Source organism: Melozone crissalis, unplaced genomic scaffold (assembly GCF_028551555.1).
Source record: "Melozone crissalis strain CALT ecotype California unplaced genomic scaffold, PUWL_Pcris_2 ptg000013l_1, whole genome shotgun sequence".
Lineage (NCBI taxonomy): Eukaryota > Metazoa > Chordata > Aves > Passeriformes > Passerellidae > Melozone > Melozone crissalis.
The window spans coordinates 11,934,513-11,957,827 of NW_026535791.1; the positions used below are offsets into that span (position 1 = coordinate 11,934,513).

At 43.5% G+C, this 23,315-nt stretch overlaps 1 protein-coding gene across 1 annotated transcript in view; it reads right to left on the minus strand.

Moving 5' to 3' along the window:
• Positions 1–8,361: 8,361 nt before the first annotated feature.
• The window catches only part of WDFY2 (WD repeat and FYVE domain containing 2), a 58,058-nt gene continuing 43,104 nt past the window's right edge, over positions 8,362–23,315 (minus strand). The window contains exons 5-12 of the mRNA XM_054272051.1: positions 18,707–18,857; positions 17,174–17,286; positions 16,096–16,222; positions 14,098–14,203; positions 11,342–11,443; positions 10,556–10,686; positions 10,138–10,246; positions 8,362–9,472 (exon numbers count right to left, since the gene is read on the minus strand). Of these exons, the coding sequence (XP_054128026.1) occupies positions 9,443–9,472; positions 10,138–10,246; positions 10,556–10,686; positions 11,342–11,443; positions 14,098–14,203; positions 16,096–16,222; positions 17,174–17,286; positions 18,707–18,857 (869 nt within the window). The 3' untranslated portion in view covers positions 8,362–9,442. The remainder of the gene's footprint in view (positions 9,473–10,137; positions 10,247–10,555; positions 10,687–11,341; positions 11,444–14,097; positions 14,204–16,095; positions 16,223–17,173; positions 17,287–18,706; positions 18,858–23,315) is intronic.

Sequence of the window (23,315 nt, forward strand, 5' to 3'; positions counted from 1 at the left end):
CTGGATCCAGTTTGAGAAGCACCGCCTACAGTGCTGAATCTTTCTAAGAGTGCTGAAGACAGTCAGCTCAGACTAAGACTTTCTGGTGGGTCTCATTTTGTCTTAATTATTTCAGATTTACTGCAAAGCCAAGACTATTATTAACAAAGGTAACACCTTTTCTACTGAACTGAGTGTGTTTATTAACCAGCTGCCTCCAGAACCAGCCAAGTTGCTGCAGTGTTTCACGTGTGCCTCACACCAGTGTGGTAAGACCAGGGACCTAAACACAAATATAACACAGATGTTCTTGAGCTCTCTGCAGTGACTGGCAGCTAAAGACTGGTGATGGACAGAGGAGAGCTCCTTCTGTCTTGCTTTACGTAATTTAGTTTCCTCCTGGCTGATGATATTTCCTCACTATTCAAAGATCTCCTATTAAGTATCAGTTTAAGAAAAATCTGCTTTTTTCAGCCTATTGTCAATCTCCCTAGAAGTAAAGACTTTACTGTCAGAGAGGCCCTGACAAAAATTTTCCCATGATAAGCAGTGCTGAGACAAGTCAGGCTGTCACAGCTCCTCCTGTAGAGGCTGGGTCAGCAAGCAAGTTATTGCCTCATTTATAAACTTAACTCCTTCTTGCCCTACAGTTAAAGAAAACAACAGCAAGGCTTGTACAGAGGTTTATTTTCTGCAAATTTGGTATTAACATTTTCTATGGTTTAATACAGTTACCCAAAATGAGAGCATGGCTGGAAGCATGTATAGTAACTACATTTCTTAACCCAATAGCTGCAAGGCTAATAAAAACATTTGCATTATTTAGTATTTACATCAGTTTGCTTCTCAGCTCTGCAGTACAGAAGAAAAGTTTAATGACTGGTATTTAAATAGTTCATAAAAGTACAAACTGTGCACTGTATATGTATATATTTAACACATTTTAGTCCACATTCTACACTAGTGTATTTGAATAGCCTATATTTTTCATTTTTTGTCACAGCTTAAAAATGAAGCCAGTTAAGAAAACTGTTTTAATCAAAGTTTGGTCACAGTGTCTAAGAGCAACATGCTATGGTTTAAGAGCACTTCTGATTTAAAAAGAACTAAACAACAGGAACAGCAAGTAGAAACTAAGTCCAGAGTGTCACACACTTTGGTATTATGGTCCTGCTGATGCTTTATTTCAGCCTGATTCCACGAGAGCAAACATGGCATGTGGCTTGAAGCCAGTGAGAGGATCTGTCTAATGCAATCCAGAGTGACTTGCAACTTCATGTAAGTGAATACATTTACACATTCACAGATTATGCTGGGTCAGAAGGGATCCACAAGGATCATGGTGTCCAACTCCTGGCCCTGCACAGGACACCCCAAGAGTCACACCAGGTGCCTGAGAGCATTGTCCAAATGCTTCTTGAACTCTGTCAGGCTGCTGCTGTGATCACTTCCCTGGGGAGCTGTTCCAGTGCCCAGCAACCCTCTGGGTCAAGAACCTTTTCCTGATATCCAGCCTGAACCTCCCCTGGCACAACTTCAGGCCATTCCTTTGGGCCCTGTCACTGGTCACCCCAGAGATCAATGCCTGCCCCTCCTCTTCTCCTCACAAGGAAGTTGTAGACTGTGATTAGGTCTCCCCTCACTCTCCTCTTCCACTTTAAAACTTCATGACAAAACAAAAACAGCATCCAGTGACAGATGAGCAGAAGATGAAGGTGGCACAGGTCCTTGTTAAGCAGTGCACACTGGGAGTCTGAGAGCACATCTGGTTCTTGGGAATGGAATGACAAGCACAGCAGCTGCTCTTGGCACCCTTTCCAGTCCAGGCACAGCCCCACACTTCTTGTGGCAGCTTTGAGGCTTTTATGACTCTGACCTCACTCTGATGGCTTCATATTTTTCTTCATTTTGTGAAGTCAGCTACTTGGGAAGTTTTTGCTCTCAGGGATCTTGCAGAGGAATGTAGCACCACAGAGCACATGTGGAGTTGGTCATTACCCTACATCCTAATGGAAAGGCACAGCCCATCATCAGTGCAGCAGGGCAGTGATGCAGGGGGCCACTGCAACTTCTCTTTTTGTCTTGGATGAAAATTTTAGGAGGTCAATGTAACAGGTATCAAATAATTTTGTGAATTGCATTTTGTCTTTAGTTTTAATTTGTGGGTCGTCTTTATTCATTGTTTAAAAAAACTCAATAAACTAAATCAACCTGCTGTTGATTAAAGTTGTAAAAAATTGTTTGCCTTTGAATGGGGGCACTCCCATAAATACCTCACAATTTTGGAGTGAACTGCCAATACCAATTGTTGGCATTTGCAGTAACACACACTCCAGCTTCTGTGTTCTACTTAGTGGGAACAAGGTATGAGCAGGGCCACCTCTTTCCCTTCCTGTTAAACAAGGCTCAGGTGGATTTTGAATATGCACTGCCTGGACTCCAAGGGAGTTCTGCTATATCCTTCATTACAGCCTGATAAGTCAGTCCTGCAAACCTCAATGGAAATAAATTTATTTGGTGGGGGGATAGTCTCAGCCATTTCAATTGTCAGTACAAGCACTAGTTTGTATTTTTGTAATGACAAAGCCTTTCTAAAAGCCATGGCACTTGAAGCAGTACTAGTTTTCCTCAACTTGGTGAATGAAGAGTCAACATGGAGTTGGTCTTTCAGGGAACAACCTGCTGGAACAGTGGAGGAGGGCACTGAAGCAGTTCAAATGAACCAGTTCAAATCTGTGAGTTGCTCTGTGTGTTACTCTCTCACCCTCCCTGCAAAAATAAAGCACCCCATCTCATGACACTGGATCATACTTATCTAAAACTAGTGCTGGTCAACATCCACCCACAGTCATTTTAGACAGGCAGTTTCCACTCTGGCAGAGCACAGCTTTGCATCTTCCCTAGCTCAGCTCACAGTGTTTCTTGTTTGTCTCAGGTTCCATCTCTTGCTTTGTTAGGAGAGGCAATTCTGGGCACATTGCAGCAGAGCCTGCAACTGATTACAGGAGATAATTTTAAAATGTAACTAAATGACTTGAAAATTCTGTATTCCTGCAGTCTCCCAGAAAGCACTGATCTAGACAATGAGAGAAAGGCTTTGAAAAGGCACCAAATCTGATAGGAAGCAAGTGCAAAAAAACCACTTCTGGGACTAAAAGTGATCAAATCCAAGAACTTCAGTTTGTGCAGTAGGGCAGTATTTATGTTCCTCTCTCTAGAGGGAGCCATCAGATAAAGAAAAATTATGTATTTCTCTGAAGGAAGTGTGTTTTCTATCAAAACAAAAGCTAATGCTCAGCTTTATGAAGGGGCACGGTGTCAGCCTGGCCAAAGATCGTCAGCAGGACAGGTTTCTACCCTGCTGCCAGGAGATACAACTCAAGCCTTTGCTGTACCAGCAGTGCTATTTCACATATAAAAATATTGTCCAAACAGGGGAAGAGTGGTAAAACCTGCACTTGTGCAAACTTCAGGGAGAGAGGTCTCAGGAAGTGCCATTTTCTTTGATGGTTAAAAATCTCGAGCATCTTCCCTTTACTTTTCAGTTCAGAATCCACGATCCACAGGGAGCCTTGGAGTGATGCACAAAATCATGCAATTCCTCTGCTGCCCAGACACCATTTCCTTTGGGCTGCTCACCCAGCCAGGCACTCAGGGTAAGAATTTGTCCAGGCAAAAGACATGTCCATACAACAGCTGTCAGTTTTATGACAATTCACAAACAGGCAGGTGAATGATTCCAGTCAAAACTCAGTAAACCAAATTCCTCATTACACACATAGAGAAGGAAAAGAAATAGCCAAAAGCTGACAGAAATTAATTTAATGGGGTTAAGATATCACAATTTATTCAGCTAAATGGGAGACATTTACATAATGGAACATTACTGGAAAGTGTTACAATGTAGTTGTAGAAAAGATGGTCAACTTGTTGACCTGAACAAAAGCCAGTAGGAGCTTTTTTCATATAAAATCCCTCTAATCAAAAAGACAGCAAAGCCCATGAGGTATTGGTCAGTATGACAACTTAGCAAGCAGAGTCAGAAACAAGGCTCAGCCTTTGGAAAGCTAAACCACAGCCAAAACTAGTGCTAATGACAAAGATGTAGCAAGGAAGTTTGTGAATTTGTTTATTTGTGAAAATTCCCTAATTACTTGGCCGTGGCAACTCTACAGAATTTTCTTGGGACAGGACAAAATAGGGGTGTTAGCAATGGGTGTTTCACATCTGAAGGATGCCCTGGCCTGTGATAAAATGAAAGTATGAAGGTGATAAACGCTTTAATAAATTCAGATTATTTAATATCTAAAGAACAAATAACTAGAGAGACTATCTTCATAAGGCCTGACACCTCTTCTGTGCCATCTCAGTAGTTATGTGTCTTTTCCCCATCCTCTTAATATCGAAGTGCTCATGCATTTAATGCAGTCCCAAAAAAACTACTTGAGGTAGATAAATATTATTTGGCAATTGAACCAAAGAACAAGAAATGGAAATCAAATCTTCATAGACTGGAACAACTCTTTGTTCCTTGTGGCTTCTGGATCTGGACCATGGCTGCTGGCTGGCTTACAGTACTGGGATGGGGGTTAGGTTTGGCTTTATAGAGCTCTGATGAATATTCATTTCTATACTGTAGGTGCTTTTTGGTTTGGTTTGTATTTTTAGGTTTTGTTTGTATGATGATAACATTCTTTCTCGGTATCCCCTCTTTGCACAGACTTTACAAGGACTGTGCTCTCTTGTTTTCATTTTGGTTTGAGTTCAATGTCCCTACTTGGCAGCAATTTCAATTGAACTCAATCTCTTTCTCCTCTGAGCAGTACAATGTGTCCTGCAGCAAACAAAATTTCAGAGATGGCCAAAGACTGGTCACAAGGGAAAATCCCCAAACTGGGAAAATGCAATGAAAAGTCACATGTGATCACAGAAAGTTAATCTCAAATCCCAGAACTTCAAGTTATTGGCAAACTAAGGACATTTTTTCCTTCTGAGGAGCAAAAATTTCCTGCCAACATTCACAAGATGCAATTTTGAAGAGAAAAATCTCTGTCTTCCTCAATATTACATAAGAGGTCATCGCTGAAGGGGCACAGCACACCAATGCATCCTGAACAAACAATCAAGTTTGTTGTTACTGTTGCATCTTCTAAGGGCTAATTGAAAACATCCCATGGGCTTGCTGTGGTCTCCTGGAAAAGACATGGCCTGTAAAACCACACATTGTAGCCCTATTTCCTGTGTGCTACAAAACAGAACTTTGGTTGCTGGTATGCAAATCCTGTTTGGAACAGCAAGGCCAGACAAACGCAATATTTGCTAATTTGGTAGTAACTAATTTGGTAGTAGTGTAGATTTAAGGAAAGATAGTAATTTCTTTCCTTCTCTCTGCAACAGAATAGACACAAGGCATTAAGTGGACTTTGAATCATAGAATGGCTGAGGTGGGAAAGGACCTTCAAAGATCATCTGGTCCTGCTCAAGCAGGGTCACCTAGAGGTGGTTGCCCAGGGTCATGTCCAGTTGGGTTTTCTCCAAAGATGGAGAACCCACAAACTACCTGCCTGGCCAGTCTGTGCCCATGCTCAGTCACCCTTGCAGTAAAAATTGTTTCCTGAGGTTCAGAGGAAATCTGTGTTTCTGATTGTGCCCATTGCCTCTGGCCCTGTCACTGGACACCAGTGCATTCCCTTGTACCCTCCCTTCATGCGTTTATACACACTGATGAGATTCCTCTGAGCCTTCTTTTCTCCAGATGAACAGTTCCAGCTCTCCCAAATATACTCCAGTACCTTTCATCATCTCAGCATCCCTTTGCTGGACTCCATACAGTTTCATTTCCCCACTCAGAGGGAACACATCCCTCCCTTTCCCAGTACTGGAGATGCCCATGCCACCCTTAGGCAACGTGCAGTAACCACTGCTGAGGTACTGGGAGCCCACATGCTGACATTCAGGTGATGGCCTCAAGTTCAGGAGGACAGAGCAGGGAGGTCACTTGGGCTTGGCTGCAAAAAGCAGCTGCAGACAAGGGTGCCCACAGCTGAGCACACCAATGTCACTGCTCAGGGTTATCCTCTGGCAGACTGGCTGGCTTGTAGCCCTACCACTGCTGTTTCAACATCTAACCATGACATTAACTTGGATGGGAGAACCATCAATGCTACATTGTAAGCAGATGCCCACATTCTTTTCCCTTCATTTAAATATTTTCAGCTTAAAAAAACTGAAGTTTGGTGCTCAGATTGCCCCACCTAGGACACAAGTGACTCTAGCAAGCTGCTCAGGCACTGTGTATGTGACCAGCACCTGCCCCATCACCTGCCTAAGCCCTTCAGACACTGCTAATTTAAAAACTCAGAACAGCAGGCAAATGCTCTGGAGGACACTTCCCACAAGGAAGCTAAGGGAGAAATGAAAATCACCTTTTCTGATGTGCAGAGCAGAGGGAGTTAGCAATGTTTGTGTGCCCCTTGTCACAGCATGAGGTATCACTAAAAGCTACTGCCCTTCAGCAGCCCCAGGGAAAGGAGGCTTGGCTTCATTAAAGAGTTTATGCATAGTCTACACCTGTATCAAAACACCCCCTCCTCCCATCCTCCAATAGTGCAATTCATAAAAATGAATTGCTCAGATTTCTTATTCAGCAAGTAAAATGGAAAAAAGGACCAGGCAACAGAGATCTCTTTTTGTATGCATCTAGCAGACAGAAGAAACTGAGATTGCTACTCTAACACAGCAGAAGAGGAAGGCAGGCATTTTAACGCTCCCAGTGTCAAATCCTTCTTGTTCCATTTGGAAAGTAGAAGAATTATTGAATTAGATGCATCTATTTTCTCTTCATAATGTCTACATTTCAGCTCTTGAGGGCATTGCAAAGGGACAAATTTTCCTTCTCCCCTCAGCTTCACTTGCAGTTTATATAATTTTCTAAGCCCAGAGCAGCTTGTCCTGAGACTGCAAGATAAGGAGATATTTAACTTAAATCCAGATAACCCTGCAGGTCATTCAGTGAGAAAGAAAACTAGGAAAATTCTGCAAAACAGATTTGCATACTCCACAGCCACATATAAGCAACATTGAAACCACGACTCCTTGGAAGAGAACAGGGGAGTGGCCACGAGTTTATTGCAGAACAGTCCAAACAAGTCGTTCTCAAATGCAGTCTCCTTTGGAATCAGTTCTTCACCTCTGTTTGCACATTAGGCATTCAGGAGCAGGTGCTGACCCAGGGGCAGATCCTCACCTTGCTGGCTCCCTGACTCCATCAGTGTGAGCACAATTCATGCTGGAGTCCCAGCCTTGGTGCCGCTGCTGTCTCCTCAGGAACCGAGCACTAAACAGCAATTGAAATGCTCTTTGGTGCGCCCGTGCTTCTGTCACCATGGGATGCACTCCCTGCACAGCACAAGTCAGGTCTCTGGCCAAAAGGCCCTGAGCCCAAGGGAATATGGAACACCACAGTCCAGCAAAGCTTTGTGTATACTCTTCAGCTGGAATGAAATATGGCAGGCCACTTGCTCATCTTGCATAGCTTTGACAGCCAGAAACACTTCAGTCATCAGAAAACATGCACAAGGTGAAATGAAAAGCATTCCAAGAGGAAACAAGCATCTAGTTTCCAGGAGAGAACGTGGGAAGACTGAGAAAACAACTTTCAAGTTGGAAAAATAATAGTACTGTGTGAATTATGTTTGACAATATGCTTTAAAATATGCTGTTTAGAGGGGAAACAACAACAGGCTGTATGACCAGGAAACCCAAGGTGGTGTTATTTCAGAGAACATGACTGCAAAATGCTTCATCACAGGTTACAAGATGTTCAAGAAGAGAATTTTCCCTAAAAATACATAGCAGTCTTGTGATGTGCATACAGAATTCCACTCACCCTTTACTGCAGCAGCGCACTGGACCAGAATTAATGCCATGGATTGAGATAACCATATTTTTTTTCCCCTCAAAAGCAAATTGCTGCTGGGCAAACAAAGGAGAAGCTTTATTTTCTTTTGGCATTCTCTCTCAAAAGAGACCACAAGGCTCTTCCAGGTAGCAGTGTGCTCTGAAGTGGCAAATGTCATGGCCTCCCCACTGCAGAGGGAAGAAGGGAAGTCCAAAACAGGGCAAGACCGAGCACCACCAATGTGATGCAACCACAATAGCTACAACCACAAGGCCTGCTGAAACAGGAGATGCAGGAAAGCCTTTGCAGAGCAAATTCTCTACACCAATTTCTTTGAAGTGTGTGAGTAGTGCCATGCTAAGAAGTAACATGGATTAATGGAATGGAGAGTTGGCTCTTCAGAGAAGGTCCCTTTGGAAAAAAGGGCTTTTATAGATATTCACCTTGACAATGTCATTCTAAAAAGGTAATTTTGGTCAATCCAGGTTTTTAAATACTGTTTATTATTAAGAGAAACTGTAAAGTATGACAACAGGACAATGGGCATCATTCAGCAATATCACTTCTGGGTCTATAGAGAAAATTAATAAAAACCATCCGCATTTAAAAAAATAAATATGACTAACCATATGGAAAACAGGAAGAACAAAATTCATCTTCAACAACACAGACAAGTATAAATGCTGAAATGTTGCTGTGCAAGGTAGAGGTAGAGGTAGAGATAAACCAGACTTTTCAGATCTAGACCAGTTTTAGATCTGCCCCCCTCCATGCACACACTCCCAAAAGTTCCTGTTGCCAATAATTTCATTTGAATCAGACTGTCAGCATCATCAAACTCAAACAAGTCTGTGTGCTCCTTAGAATGCTCTGAGCTGGAAAACTATTTCAGTTTTCTGTAGAAATCAGTTGCTGAATAACCTGACCCTTGGTTCTGCGACTTGTGCAGCAAAGGGAGAGGCAGGAAGATTATACAGACCAATGAATGCTCTCTGGATGATGCCCACTAGGACAAGTAGATGGTAGAGCCCTTTTAGGAATTGCAATAATCCATCAGCTCCTCAGTGATGCACCCAGAGACCATGCCTGGATTTCCTCCTCTGGAGAGAGCATGGTCAGCAGGAATATCCCAAACCAACAGGTACTGGCTGCAGGGAGAGCCAATTGCTTTACACAGTCTGTTGACACCGAAAACTCACAGAGGAAGACAAAACCCAAGAACCCTCTGTACAAAGCAGCAAGTATCTTGACATACTGAAATATAAAAACTAAAAATTGCACTGCACACAGATTTTTCCAAACGAACTCAAGACAACCAAAGTCAGATCGTACAAACCGTTAGTTAAAAAAATACCTTCTTGTATATTTTGAGAAGAAGTGGAAAGAGTCTTCGTGCAAATGTTCAGCCTGGATCAAGCAGAGGACATAAAGTTGTTGTAAACACATTAGTTCCTTTCTCATCAGCCATATGTGCCCAGTGTTATCTATCTTCTGCAGTATAATTGGGGTTAGGAAATCCGTTTCTTCTGTAAATATCACCTTTCAAGTTCCACTGATGTAACATCAAGACACTACTGGTGTCATATCCCACAACTGTTAAATACAATAAAATAGAACAACATAATGAATAATAGCAAAAATAGAATCTTTATATAGTATAATTTACACATTTTTCTTTAATTAAGAGGCGCAACATGGTTAGAGGTGGATGCCACAAGTCTGAAGAAGTTTGATTTCATTTTCCAGCACTTATGTCAGAGTGGTGGAAGCTGACAAAATGACATTCTGTATGTCACCAGCTTTCACCTGTATGAGCCAGATTCATATCTGGCCTTAAAAGAAACAAAAAAAAAATCCCACTACATTACTAACTTCAATGATCAGAACAGTCATAACACATTGTGAGGGTTTTGTTTTTTTCAATTACCTAAACTGTTATAATTTAGTCATTATTTTAGCTATTTCTTCATCTAGCCACACTGAGATTTGGCATGTTGAAAAACAGTTGGTCTTCCTCAAGGGAAAGATACAGTGAACACTTGTCCCAGCCCCTTCAGGCAATAACCTCATAGACCAAGACCTCCTTGGTCCTTATTGGGCAGGAATCCCAATCCCAATCCCAATCCCAATCCCAATCCCAATCCCAATCCCAAGTGAGAAGTCTCTGGGTAGAAGAAGGCAGGTATGACATCCTGCAGCCACAGGAAAGAGGAAAGGGAAATGAAGTACAGGAGCCGGAGCACATTCTTTGCTCCTACCTTAATGACCTTGTCTGTCCCCGAGGTCAGCAGCCATCCCCTGGTGGCATCGAAGTGTACGTGAACAATGTTGTGCTTACTGTCATGGAAAGTAGCTGTAGGTGCTCTCCTGAAGAAAGAAATCCAAAATCAGCAAGAACTGTAACTGCAGGATTTCCCCCCAAAATGTTCTCTATTGGGGAAAAAATATTTGACTGCTGCTGTAAGTCGTTAATTCAGCAACCACTCTGTAAACAGCACTTTGAGACCTTTCTGGCATGAAAGGAACAGGGGCGAGGGGCTCTCTATCCCTTCTGGCTTGATCTCCTCCTGTCCTGCTGGGAAAGCCCAGGGAGCACCGTGCCAGGCTGCTCCCTCCTGGAGCCCTGCAGCCCCCAGGCCCTGCTGCAGGGCAGTGCAGCTCAGTGCCCACACTCACTCCTCGTCCGTGATGGACTCGTGGCAGCTGTCGCAGACCCTCACTTCGAACTCGAAGCCCATCAGGGGGATGGAGGAGCGCTTGGAGCTGCACTTCCCGCACACGGCCTTCCCGCACTTCCGGCAGTGGTGCTGCACGACACAACAGGCACAAACACTTCTCAGGCCACAAAGCCAGCCCAGCTCCCTGCTCAGGTCTGCTGGCTCTTCCATCTCACTCCAGCAAGACATGAGGCAGCTCAGCTCTGCCCCAGACACTCATTTCTCAAGTTCCATGAGCACATGCAGCACCTCTACACCCCTTCAGTAAAAGTCTGCAATCTTCAGCCCTCTCCTGCTAGGCAGGAAAACACAGCATGTTTCAAGCAGACCAGTGAGCCTTTCCCAATACAGCCTGAGCAGGTAGAGACGTTTATCCAATCTCATTGAAAACAGCTTTGGTTCCAGCACAATCTCCAAAAATCAGCTGTAAATTTCTTTCTGTAACTTATTTGACTAACAATGAGCAAAGTCCCCCATGGCTAAAGCCATGGAAGGCCCCAGATATACTCAGCCCAAGGCCTATTACATGCTTTTGCTATTGGGCTTGATTGGAAAAAAACCAGTGTGTTCCTTTCAACCACAAAATCAAGCCACAGAGGGGAACCCACTGTCCCACCCCTGAGCACTTGGTGGAAGAACAAAATGCAAATTCTCAAAGCTTTAGGGGGCAAAAGGGTTACTAGAATCCATTATGAAAGAAAAGCTTAATAGCACCATGTTAACACACCGAAGGGCACATACAAACCTGCCTGAGGCCTATTTTCTTACTGTCCCACATCTGCTTGAAGTTCCAGAAGAAAGGCTGGTCACATTTTTGACAGGAGTCACTATCCAGCCACTCCGGGGTCTGCAACAAACACATAAACACAAAGTGAGCAACAAGTAGAAAAATTTCCAAGGGAGCCTAGAGGCAGGACAAAAAAGATGTGTTGTGGTGTGGCAATATGGCCAGCTAAGCTTGATTTAATATCTCCATTTTCCCAAGATGCCATTTTGACTGTTGTTGATGATGACAAGATGATATTTGTTCCCTGGGATGTCTTTTCTGGCTTAGCTTGAAGGACATGGAAGGAACAGTTCTCATCCCATCCAATCTTCTTCTTCCAATCATGAAGAAGAATTTGATAATAAGACCACAGAAACAACCCTATTTTATATAAAAATATTTTGTTCTGTCCTGTCTGGACAGCATTTACCATCTGCTATTGCCTCTGGTGGGAGCTGGGGTCAATCAGTATTTCCAACAGCCAAGCAAATAATCTGAAGGGAAAGGGAAGTTATGGGAAGTGCTGATGTTGTCGGAGGTTTTTGCATTCTTTCTTTTTTTAACACCCTTAAAGGAGTTCCTGCTCTCAGAGGTGCCTGTGCTACAAATCACACACAGGGATCAGAAAGATGTGATTCAACTGAACCAGCCTAAGACCCGAACCAAACCCAAGCTCTTTTCCCTCATCAACCCATGAGGTTACATAAACACTAAATATTGTTTAACACTTTGTGAGGAAGTGCTATTAGCAGACTGCAGTTATCTTGTCAGAGCCACTGGTTTCTCACGTGCTGCAAATTAAAATGACAAGAAACACAGCTGAGATAAAGAACTACAAACAATAGAAAAGCCAGGCAAAGGTAAGTTAAGGATGGATTGAGACCCTCAGCTCCCAGCATAGCTTTGACTCCCGGCAATAAAGCAATCACCTGTTTCATATCCTTCTGCCAGTTATTCTGAAGGCAGTTCATTCTGCTGGGGAAAAGCTTTGTCTTTTCTACCCACAACAGTCTTTCTTTTTAATGCCTACTGATTTACATCTCTGTGTGTAACTTTCCATCTCTTGGGCATTTGAACACTACAGATGAAGAAAATATTTTGTTTGTGACAACCACTTTGAAGTCAAACAGAAAGACAGCTTATAGCACCTTTCAAACACCTTCTTACAGCTTTTTAAAAATTGAGTTGAAAATAAAGAATCAAGGGCTAAAATGGCTTAAGTGACTCTAACACAATCTCAGTAATGTGGGAAAGTCTGATAGCAACAAAAAGAGTACTGAGCATGGATCACATGGAGAAAGTCTTTAAATATGAGCAAAGATACAAAAGCCAAAATGCAAAAGAAAGTGATCTAGGACCCAAAACCAAGGTTTGATATTAAAATCTCAAAGATTCATGTTTTGGGGGTGGTTTAGCACCAAGAACACCCTGCTGTGCTGCTGATAACAAGAACAAGCCCACATAGCCATAGTCTGGGAAAGCTGTGCACCATTAGCACCTGCTGCTTGGCCTTTATTTGGCTAATAATATTCCTCCTCTATATTTTAAACCAGCCTTCTCACTGCCTATTTGGTGACAAGCCAATCTTAACCCTTACTGCAGGCTTTTGAAGGCAGCAAATAAATACAGGTTTTAATTTCTGGATGTTTGAATTGCAGCAAAAAGGAAACATCTGTTGGGAAGGAGGAAACTGCTCTGCTTTCGTTTCAATTTAGGAGCTGATGACATACTTGGCCCCTGGATTAGCAATTAAAGAGAGTCAACTGGAATGCTAATTCACATTGAAAAGGGAGCTCAGTTTCTGCCTATGCCTACTTCAGTAGTTTTTTAAAGTCAGGTTTTCCACTTAGTGTTTTTTCTTCCTCAAGGGAGACACATTCAATCCCATGCAAGCCACAACTCTTGAGAACCAGCAAAGCTGGTGAAAGCCCACACTGCCAAAAACATTCCTCTGACCTACCCCCTGCAGCTTCCTCTGCAGGGCAGAGGTTTGCTGTGACTCATGGCACCAGGATTTGCCAAGCTCCTGGGCAGGGCTAGTGCCTGACTCAGCCAGCACAGAGCTCACCCTGACACCTCTGAGTCAGGACTCAGAAATTGCCAAGTGGGGGCTGCTCCCACAGTGCCAAAGACCTGAGGAGCGTTTTTGCACCCGCTCAGATTTGTTGGCCATGAAGCACAAAAGCAATTAGGAATGTGTGGGTGAAATCTTACCGTCTGGATCTGCAAAGCCATCGTTTACCCTGCTTCTATATGCTTACACCAGAGGGAAGCTAGACCAATTGCTTGAAACCTTAATTAAATGTGCTCTTATCAAGGAAAAAAATGCTGGGTTGTGTTTTTCCAGACATGACCAAGAGCCTTCTTGTTTCACTTTTTTAAAACCAAAATGAATCAATCATTCCATCCATTTACATCTGCACTGGTATTTCTCCTGACGTGCAGAAAAACACAGCAGAGCATCTCAATACCCTCCTTACAGAATATCTTTCAGAGCAGTAATGCAATGAGCAAGAGCCATTTAGCAGCCTATTTAATACAAATTTCTGCCAGCCGATTTCTCCTGTACCATACTATCAAAGGCACGGCGCAATTGCTTTATAACAACTGGAGCACATCCAGAAACATTTTTAAAGCTTGGAATGATCTTGTTTAGGTTGAAAGCTGCACATTTTTGAAAGGCTCCTTCTTCCCAGGACTGCTTCAGACCAAACTGACAAGAACTAAGCATCTACCTCCTGCCTCTCCACATCCATGTTCCAGACGACGATTCCCCCGTCTGCACCGCAGGAGATGAGCTGCCGAGTGTGGTGAGCATAGGAAAGAGACTGGACTTTATCACTGGGAAAGAAACAAGACAGTTAGCAATCAACCACCTATGGCTGCTGCACAAGTGAGCACAGAATATCAATAAAGCAGTACAAACCATTTGTATGCCCATATGTTTCCCTCCACCACTCATTGCACATGGCATCCATCAGATGCAAATCAGTCTTTGCTGTCAGACTGGGACCAGAATGAGAGTGTTGCTCATCTGGGCAGCATCCACAAAAGCAAAGACCTGTTCTGATAACTGTTTTTTCTGTTCCTGGGAACAGGAACAGGCAGTCCCAGCTGCACTGGGAAGTCTCAACAAGGTTGTAGCTTCTGAAGACACATCTGGATGCATGAACACAGCCCTGGTAAGATACCTTCTTGGCAGAATGTCAGTAACAACTTTGTTTTGTAAATCCCTGCAACATCTAGAAATGAATCACTGAAAAACTACTGAAGATTTTCTTTTGACACTAACAAGCATAAGGAGTTTGAAAAATAATATAGGAATGACACTGAATTGTTCCTAAACCTTCTCACAGTAAGGTGGAAAATTTAGGTGCTTCTGTTTCTTCTTTTAATGAAAAAACAACATGGGAGGAACAATTCAGCTTAAACTCCCAAAGATGGGCTCAGTCCTTCATAAAAGAGTAAATTCAGGCCTCATCTCAGGCTGTTCACAACCTCGGATACAAAGACTGTACAACACTATTATGGAAAAAACAAGGTTGTGAAGACACAGGAACTGAACATACTTTGACTGGAAATCATCCACAAGATTTGGTTTCCTTTGCTACCACCACTGCTCTTGTCTGCCAAAGGACTTGTATGCTAACACATTTATTTGTGCCTATGGTTGAACCTGAAGAGAGGAATGCATTCATGGGAGAGCTTGGAACAACAGGGCCACCCTTCACAGTGCCTGCCTGCAGACACCAGAGGCACCATCAGGATGTGTAGGATGCTGTGTTGTACAGCTCCAGCCGACAGCCATCTCACAGATTAAGGTCCAGAAGCTAATTTCATATTAGAACTAATTTCCACAGCAATAAATCAAGTGGTGATGCATTAGCAAGCACCACTGGTAGAGTATGATGTTGATCTGGTAATTTCAGTTAGAGCTCTGCAGTGCTCTGAAATCCCAGAGGCATCCCAATCACTCAGCAGAGTGCAGCATCACTCAAAAGAAATGCATGAATATGTAAGAAACTGTTAGCTCAAAACCACCACGGGATTTTATCTCTCCAGACCTAAGCCTGGCATGCAAGTCCCACATATATGCAGTCCCAGTACTCTAAAGCCAACTTGCTGCCTTGCCAGAGTTAAAAGGTGAGGAGTCATTGTCACTAGAGCCGTTCTGATGCGTAATCAATGCCCAGCACGGGCTTACCCGTCTTCAAAGACACCAATGGCTGTGCAAATGTACTTGCAAAGATGATGCCTCTTTGCACTGAGGAGATGTGAAGGCAGCTATGATTAAAGGTAAAAGCACATCACTTTGAATTCAGGCTGTAGGTGAAAGAGCACGGAGGAAAAAGGGATTAATTGTCCAAGCCCGATGCTCCCTCTAGGGGAAGGAAAGACCTTGACACCTGAAACCCAAGAATTTCCATGCAGCTGTTCTCATTTGAGGAGCCTCCTCTTTCCAACACAGGCACAGGCTCTGGCATAATACTTTCAGGACTACAGATTTTGTGCTTTCCTTCACCACCCTCTGCAGACTCTTAAAACAGCCTGTGGGCCCAGCACTGGAAAACTTACTATAAGCAAAATATTCCTGTTGTATATGGACCCCAGGGAGTCACACATACAAGCTTGAGGCTTGTGAAGACTGTAACCTTTGGGCTGTTTGCTTCCAGATGTGGCTTCTGCATTTAGCTTTTCTCCTATAAAAGCAGGAGGAAGGGCTTTGAACGTACTTATGTCCTTGCAGCTCGATGGCTGTTCCTTTTCTTCCTCCAATATCCCACATGATAATGGAATGATCAGAACTGCCTGAGAATAAAACTCGCTGTATTGGGTCCCAGCAGAGAGCAGTGACACCACCTGCAACAGGAACACACACATCAGTCATTTTATTACAGGAAATGGAAGATTAGAAGGTAGCTAAATGTAAAAAAAAAAAAAAAAAATGGAGTGATTAAAATGCATATCTCTTTGGCAAAGACTGTGCAACCATGTGCCTTCCAGTGGAAAACTAACAGTCTAGAAAAACTACTGAAACCCCATCCTGCTCTTCTGTGGGCACAGGGCTTCACTGCTGTTTGCATAGGTGAATCCATTGAGCAGTAAAGTGGGGAAGAAGAATGGTCACAGTGGGAGCTACACAACTTCCCATCTCCATAATTTCCAGAAGATTAAAAAATAAATAAGTGTGGAATGCTATGGGCATCTTCTCAGGCCCCTGGCACAAGGACTGAACTACATTGTGCTATCTTGAACTATTAGCACTTAGTTAGAGAGGAGGGATATGAAGAAAAAATGCTGAGGAATGACAGCATCTCTTCTGTTAGATGGTAGGATCATATCCAGGGTTGCTCTTTTCAAAGAGTGATGGGGCACAAGTCCCAGCAGTGAAACAAACATTTAGTGCCTCCAAGCGGTGCCTATTCCACTTGGGATGAAGTGTCTGTCAATACAGATCTTGTCTTGAGCAGCATCCTTTCTCCCACCCTGAACTACTACAATTTGGTTCAAGACTCTGCTTTAATAAGCAGATTGTGGCATTTTCTGCCATAGATTCTACTGATTGTGGCATCTTCTTCTGACTGCGGCATTTTCTACCATAGATGTGCTCTGCTCAGAGCTCTGATGGCTCTTGTTTTTACCAATACAGCTTCCCTGAAGTGTTGGGACAGTTTCAGAGCCACATCCCTTCCATGCTAAGCACTGACACAAGCCATCCTAGTGTATCACAGGACAGTCAAACCATCCTGATGCTGAGCACAGATGAAGACCTTCCTGAGCACCTTTCTGGGTCTCCTCCTGAGGCCTTACCTGTGTGTCCTTTAAATGTGGTGACAAGGCTGCAGGACTCTTGCTCTAGTTTGAGGATGGTCACTTGCCCAGAATGGTCACCAACAAACACATGCCGAGTTTCTACATCAAATCTGAAGGATAGATGCTGAGGAAAACACATTATTTACACAATCTTTGCATTCCTTTCATGACTTGCCAATTCTTTCGACATGAGCATGCTGCAATCTTGTGAATAGTGCTCCAGTCTCAAGGAGGTATTCAGAGTGTACTTTCAGGCACCTGTTCATCTTAATAATGCTCATACCTGTTCATACTAATAGTGCAGTATCCCTGAGTGAGAAAAAACAAGACTGTTCTACGACACAATTCATGGTTTTGTTATGAAACACCATTGAAGTAGCCCTTCACCATGAACATAAGAGTGTCTCCTCAGGCTTTGTAACTTAAGTACTAAAGTTGGATGGTATCCACTCTCTCCCTACCCAAAATTATACAAAATACAAAGGAGTACTGATTTTAAGCACACAGGACACTGCAGAACAAAAAACCCCAAACCTGCCCTGGGTTATGCCAAATATTTTTGCAGTATTTGCCAGTGATTCTCCCTTCCACTGCTTCCATTGCCCTCCACTATCATAATCAGATGACCCAAATAAAATTGTCCTCCAAAAGTTTTAATCAGCCAAAATTGGCTGTTCTCTGGTGAGATTTAGGGAACACAGGGCAAATTCTTGCATCTTGCTTTCAAAAATATTTATCAATAAATTAGAAAGTACGTTTAGTCTTTCTGCCATTTAGATTGGCTGAATTACCAGATAATATCAAGCAAGTCCATCTTGAAACAATAATTTTCAGTCAGTATCACTTCTCATGAACTAGCAAAACATGCATCATCTATAGAACATACACTCTGGGGCATTAAAAAGTCTGTTTATGCTAACCCCTGTTTTCAGCCTAAGAGCACATACTTTTCCATTTCTCTTTTCATTTGCAATAAAGCTGAATTAATATTTCTTTTATTGTCAGGCAGCTGGGGCAGCTCTACATGAATAAGCCACCTGAGTGCCATTTCTGGAGTAATTTACTCTTTAGTTAACCCAAATTCCCAACACATAGTGAGCAGTTCCAGAGTGAAGGACAAGTGCTCATTATTTTATATTAAAGTAATTTAATTTTTACCATGCACACACAGAGGCACTCTGACCTGATCACCAACCTACTTTTGCTACCATTAATTCTCTGAAGAAAGCATGCACTGCATGTTTAAATGAAGGCCCTACCCATATTTATTACAATAGCAGACCACAATAGGTTGCAGATCACCCATTGTGGTGCTCAAAAATGCTTAGACCTAAATATGCCACAATGCATTAAGGAGACAAAGCAAGGAGAACTGACAGTTTTTTAAATTGGATTTAAATAACAGTTTCTCTCACAAAGCACTGAGTCCATACAGGGCACAGAATGTGGAGGACAGCTAGACAAATAAACGAAAGGGGCTGTTTGAGTGCCCAGGAGCAGAGACAGCGCAGAGGGCCCAGCAAAGGATACTGCAGGCCGCAGGCGCCGGCGCTGGTGCGGTACCCGCCCAGCCGCTGGCCGCTCTCCGAACAGTGCCACGTGAAGTGCTTGTCTTGGCCCGTGCTCAACACCCACTCCATCTCCAGGACAAACAGAATCATGATGACCCTGCTCTGATGAGCTGAAAGTTAAGCAGACAGACATACAATCACATTGCAGAGAAGAACATGGGGGCAGACAACCATTGCAATCACCAACTGCACCCGACTCCTCCACTCACACTTCCCTGCAGAAGCAGCTGGTGTTTAATAATCCTGTTGACATCAGCTTCTATGGAAGCTTGTAAGGTCCCTGCTCTGCATGTTCAGCGTTTGCATGAGAAAGAGTGGAAGCAAGACTTAATTCCTTCCATGCCTAATGCAGTCATTTATCTTCTACATCAGTACAAGTCTTCCCTCCATCATTGTATCATCACTAAGAAAGCTGCCACTGTGGAATGGACTTGGGGCTCCATTTAAACCTCTTTTGAGCTAGTTTTTTGACAGCAATGAAAATGCCTACACTGCTGCTCCTCTTGCTGTGAAGTTTTGGTGGATCCAGGCTGTGGTACCCCAGCAGAACAATGAGTTACAGCACAGGCACAATGCTGCACCTCTGGCTGTGAAGTTTTGGTGGATCCAGGCTCTGGTGCCCCAATAGAACAATGAGTTACAGTACAAGCACAATGCTGCACCAAAGGGAAGTTTCAGCATTAAAAGGTTACTAGAATAAAATTTAAATAAAAGAAAATATCACAGCTGTGGTAGATGCATAAAACTGCTGAAGAAATAAGCTTCAACTGCTAACAAAATAAAGCCATCAAAAGGTTTTCATTAAAACAAGGGAACACATGCTTGCTTTTTGTATGAATGACCAGTGGGCTTGGTCATGAAGTGCTGATTGAGCTGATATTCTAATAAAACAAGTGGCTGGAAAAACATTCAGAACTATTCCCAACTGTAACTTAATGGTGAAAGCCATACTCCTCTATCTGGAGCCCTACCGGCTTATTACTGTTCTAAGACACAGCAACATATGTCACACAAAACAGACTGCTCGTATTTGTTTGTGCAAAAGCTGACACAAAAAAAGACTGAATATGTTTAGAAGCTTAAAAACCAGCCCCAAGCCTCCATCTGAAATGCAGACAATCACCTCAGAACAGTACGGGAACACTGCTGTCTGCCCTATAAAAACATGCTGCATACATGAGAGATGTGTTCAAACGCCACAAGGGAGAACTACCTGAAAGAAAGAAGAAGAGGCTCCCAAGAGCCAACACCAGCTCTGATCCACACTTTTTCAGACTGAAATTCCCTGAGCAGAAAAATCAATAGATGTATTGACACAACTTGCCATAATGGTGACTGGCAGCTAAACCAAAGCGTCATGTGTGAACTGTGCCCAGATGCTTTCACCCCTGCCCATTAGAAGACCTCAGATTTTTGCTGTCATTTCCACACACTTTTACATTCCAGATAAAAGAATGGGGACCATTCATTCAGGAGTCATTTGAACTATTTCAAATAAATCCCATCTCCTCTCTACCCTTGCTTTCTCTGGGAAGAAATTCAGTGGCCCCTGGGTGGCTGAACACCTGCACCAGCCAGTGGAGTGCTGCACTTAGAGAGGGACATGACTGCTGCCACAGGCACCTCATGGGCTCACAAACATTCCAGTTTGTGTGAACCATCAATGCCACAGACATACCCATGCATTTCCACGGGATGTGCAAAGCTGGCTGAGATCAGACTGCTCAAGGCCTCTCCAGGAATTTTTTCTCAGCACGTGGCAAATGCTACTGCTAGTGACAGCTTCTTATGGTTTAAATTGGTTGTGAGCATAGCTGGCACCACCCAACTCTCCTAAATCTCCTTCTACCTCCTAAAACTTCTAAAAGATGGGGCTTGTAATTTTTGATAGAAGTAGTGCCTGTGGATGCTGAGGCAGCTCTTTCTGGCAAGTAAAAAGCAGATATTAAAAGATGGTACTTGCCAAGAGGTGGATGAGGTGTACATGACAGCTTTGCCTATCCTCCCTCCCTAAAAAGAGCTTTCAATTTAGCACTCTGTTGTCCACCTGCACATATTAGCTAGTGCAACCAGACATGTGCTAATGGCAGATATATCTGAAACAAGTGAAAGTGTACAGTGCAGATCATCTAAGTAAAAGAGCAAAGAGAAGACAAATGCAAATAGAAAGTCACTTGTCATTAAGAGGGAATTTGACTCCTGTAAGGCTTAAAGAAGCAAAATATCAGTAGATTGGAAGGTGATAGAAGAGCAAGGAGGGGGTCTGGACCCTAGGATTAACACAGGTTCAGCATCTTGAAGCAGCAAACAAAAAGCTGGTCCTTTACGTATTGAAGATTTGATCACCATTTTTATGCAGAAAAAATGTGGAGCAAACAATTCCAAAACTGCTCAAACAGCAGGATGGAGATGGGGGATGATGTGTGAATGTGGTCACAGCACAGGAAAACTCTCACCAGGCAAGAGCAGATCTGTGTAAGCCAGAATGAGAAGAGAGCCATTTGTTGGGAAAAATCATGCTGTACAAGAAGGGAGAGAAGGAGCAGAGAGGAGAAGGCCACAGGTCCATGTGCAGCTGGAGGGCAGAGGGAGCAGGATGGCTGCTCTCCTCTATGAGAAAGCAGCATCAAGCACTATGCAAAGAGCAGGTTGGAGAGAGGATGGAAAGGCCGTGCCCAGAAAAGGGAAGCTGCAGCCAGAAGGTGCAGCAAGATGTCAGCAAAGGAAATGGAGGGTCAGTGCTGTGCATAAAGGCAAAAGTCTGAGAAGCATGGCCAGTGCTCAGCCACACAGTGTCGGGCAAGAAGCTGTTCTGAGGGATTACAATAGTAAAAAGTATGAGCAAACACCAAAACAGAGGTGGAAATTGCCAGGAAGAAAAAAAAGCTTAGCATGAGCAAGAAAAGCACAAGTGAAGAGGCTGTGCTTAGGAGAAATCAGAAATAAAGGCATGTCATGAGCTAGCCTGAAAGCAGAGGGACAGAGGGGCATGCTTGAAACAGGCAGGCTGCACAAAACATGGGGCAGAAGCAGGCCTGCAAATCTGGCTAGGCAGAAAAATGCGTGTCAAATAAATAAATAAAAACCAAAACACTGAACTAGGAGCTGTTATCTCATCCAGAGGGAGCCAGCAAAATGGTCCAGCTGCAAGAAGCAGGTTAGAGAAGGCCATAAAGAATTGGAAGCACTGACAGCCATATGGACCAGCCTGTGAGGGGCTGGAGGGGGCTGGAATCCAAGGCTGCTGAGGGGAGGGAAAGGTTTCTTGGAAAAATGTGGGAGGAGCTGCCCAGGGAGGGAGCAGAGGTTGTCTATACCTTCGGCTGGTGTTATGACTGAAGAATGGGGATGATGATATGGGAGACAGACACACAATGAAAAAAATGTATTTCCCAGGGCGTCCCAAACGGCACTGATCAAATGCTTGCACTACTCCTCCTTATGCAAGGGAATGAGTCAGTGCCTGCAGGAGGCCAATGCCACAAGACCCACCCCGGAGTCCTGACTAATCCTGTGTCACATCCCCCACCTCTGCATTCAGATTCCTTTAAAGAAATAAGATTTCACAACTCCAGACACAGTGTTGCAGCAAAACCTCCACAGTGCATGTCCAGCCATGTACATCCCCAAGGCCAGGCTCCATAAGCCACCAGGCCCAGCTGCACACCCCTACCAAGACCAAAGCACAGCCTATCCATGTGCTGTTGCTCTCTGTCACCAGAAGATCATTTGGCCAACATATTCATGGCCTTTCAAGACACAATAAATGTTCTTTAATCACTACAGCAGCCTCAGCTATTTATAATAATGCCTCGTTGTGGGAGATGATCAACAGCCCATCAGGAACAAGGGCACTGCTGACCATTTACAAAGCTAGCAAACACAAAACCAGCCATCATGATTCAGCTAAAGCTACTTACTATCAATATTTAGCCACTTTGTAGGCTAAATAAAAGTACTTACTCCCCCTAAAATACTTTTGAAGAACATAAAGGTCTTACTTGAAAACTTTAAGCAAAACTTTTCCAAAGTAAGACTTTTAGCAAATGAACCACTAGAAGGCCACCAGACCCACCAAACCACCTGTTCCTTTTTAATTTTAATTTTTCCTTGCCCAGGTTTTAACAAGATGCTTATGCCAACCCCAAAACTCAGTATGGTCATGTGAGAAATGTGCACTGCAGGGATAGGATTGTGGAGGGAGTCCTACTGCTCCATGTGAGGAGCACACATCTCTGTTGGATCCTGATATCCCTACCCAAAGGACTACACTGCTCTTCACTGCCTATTCTCCCATACAGCATGTTGAAAACATGGCTCTTTCCTCCTTGCTGTGTGCCAGCTGGTCTTTAGACCCAGTGAGGCCACTGGTAAGCCCAGATCCAGTGTTCTGGTTGGAGGCAATAGCAAGAGGAGCATGAAAGTGCCTGACACTGTGTGGAGCAATGGAACTACAGGATCCTGTGACTGACAGCAGCTCACAGAGCACCTCACTTTTGCAATGTTTCCCCAGAACTCCAGACCTCCAGCATAGGCCCAGGGACCAGACAGATAGAGTGCTACACTCC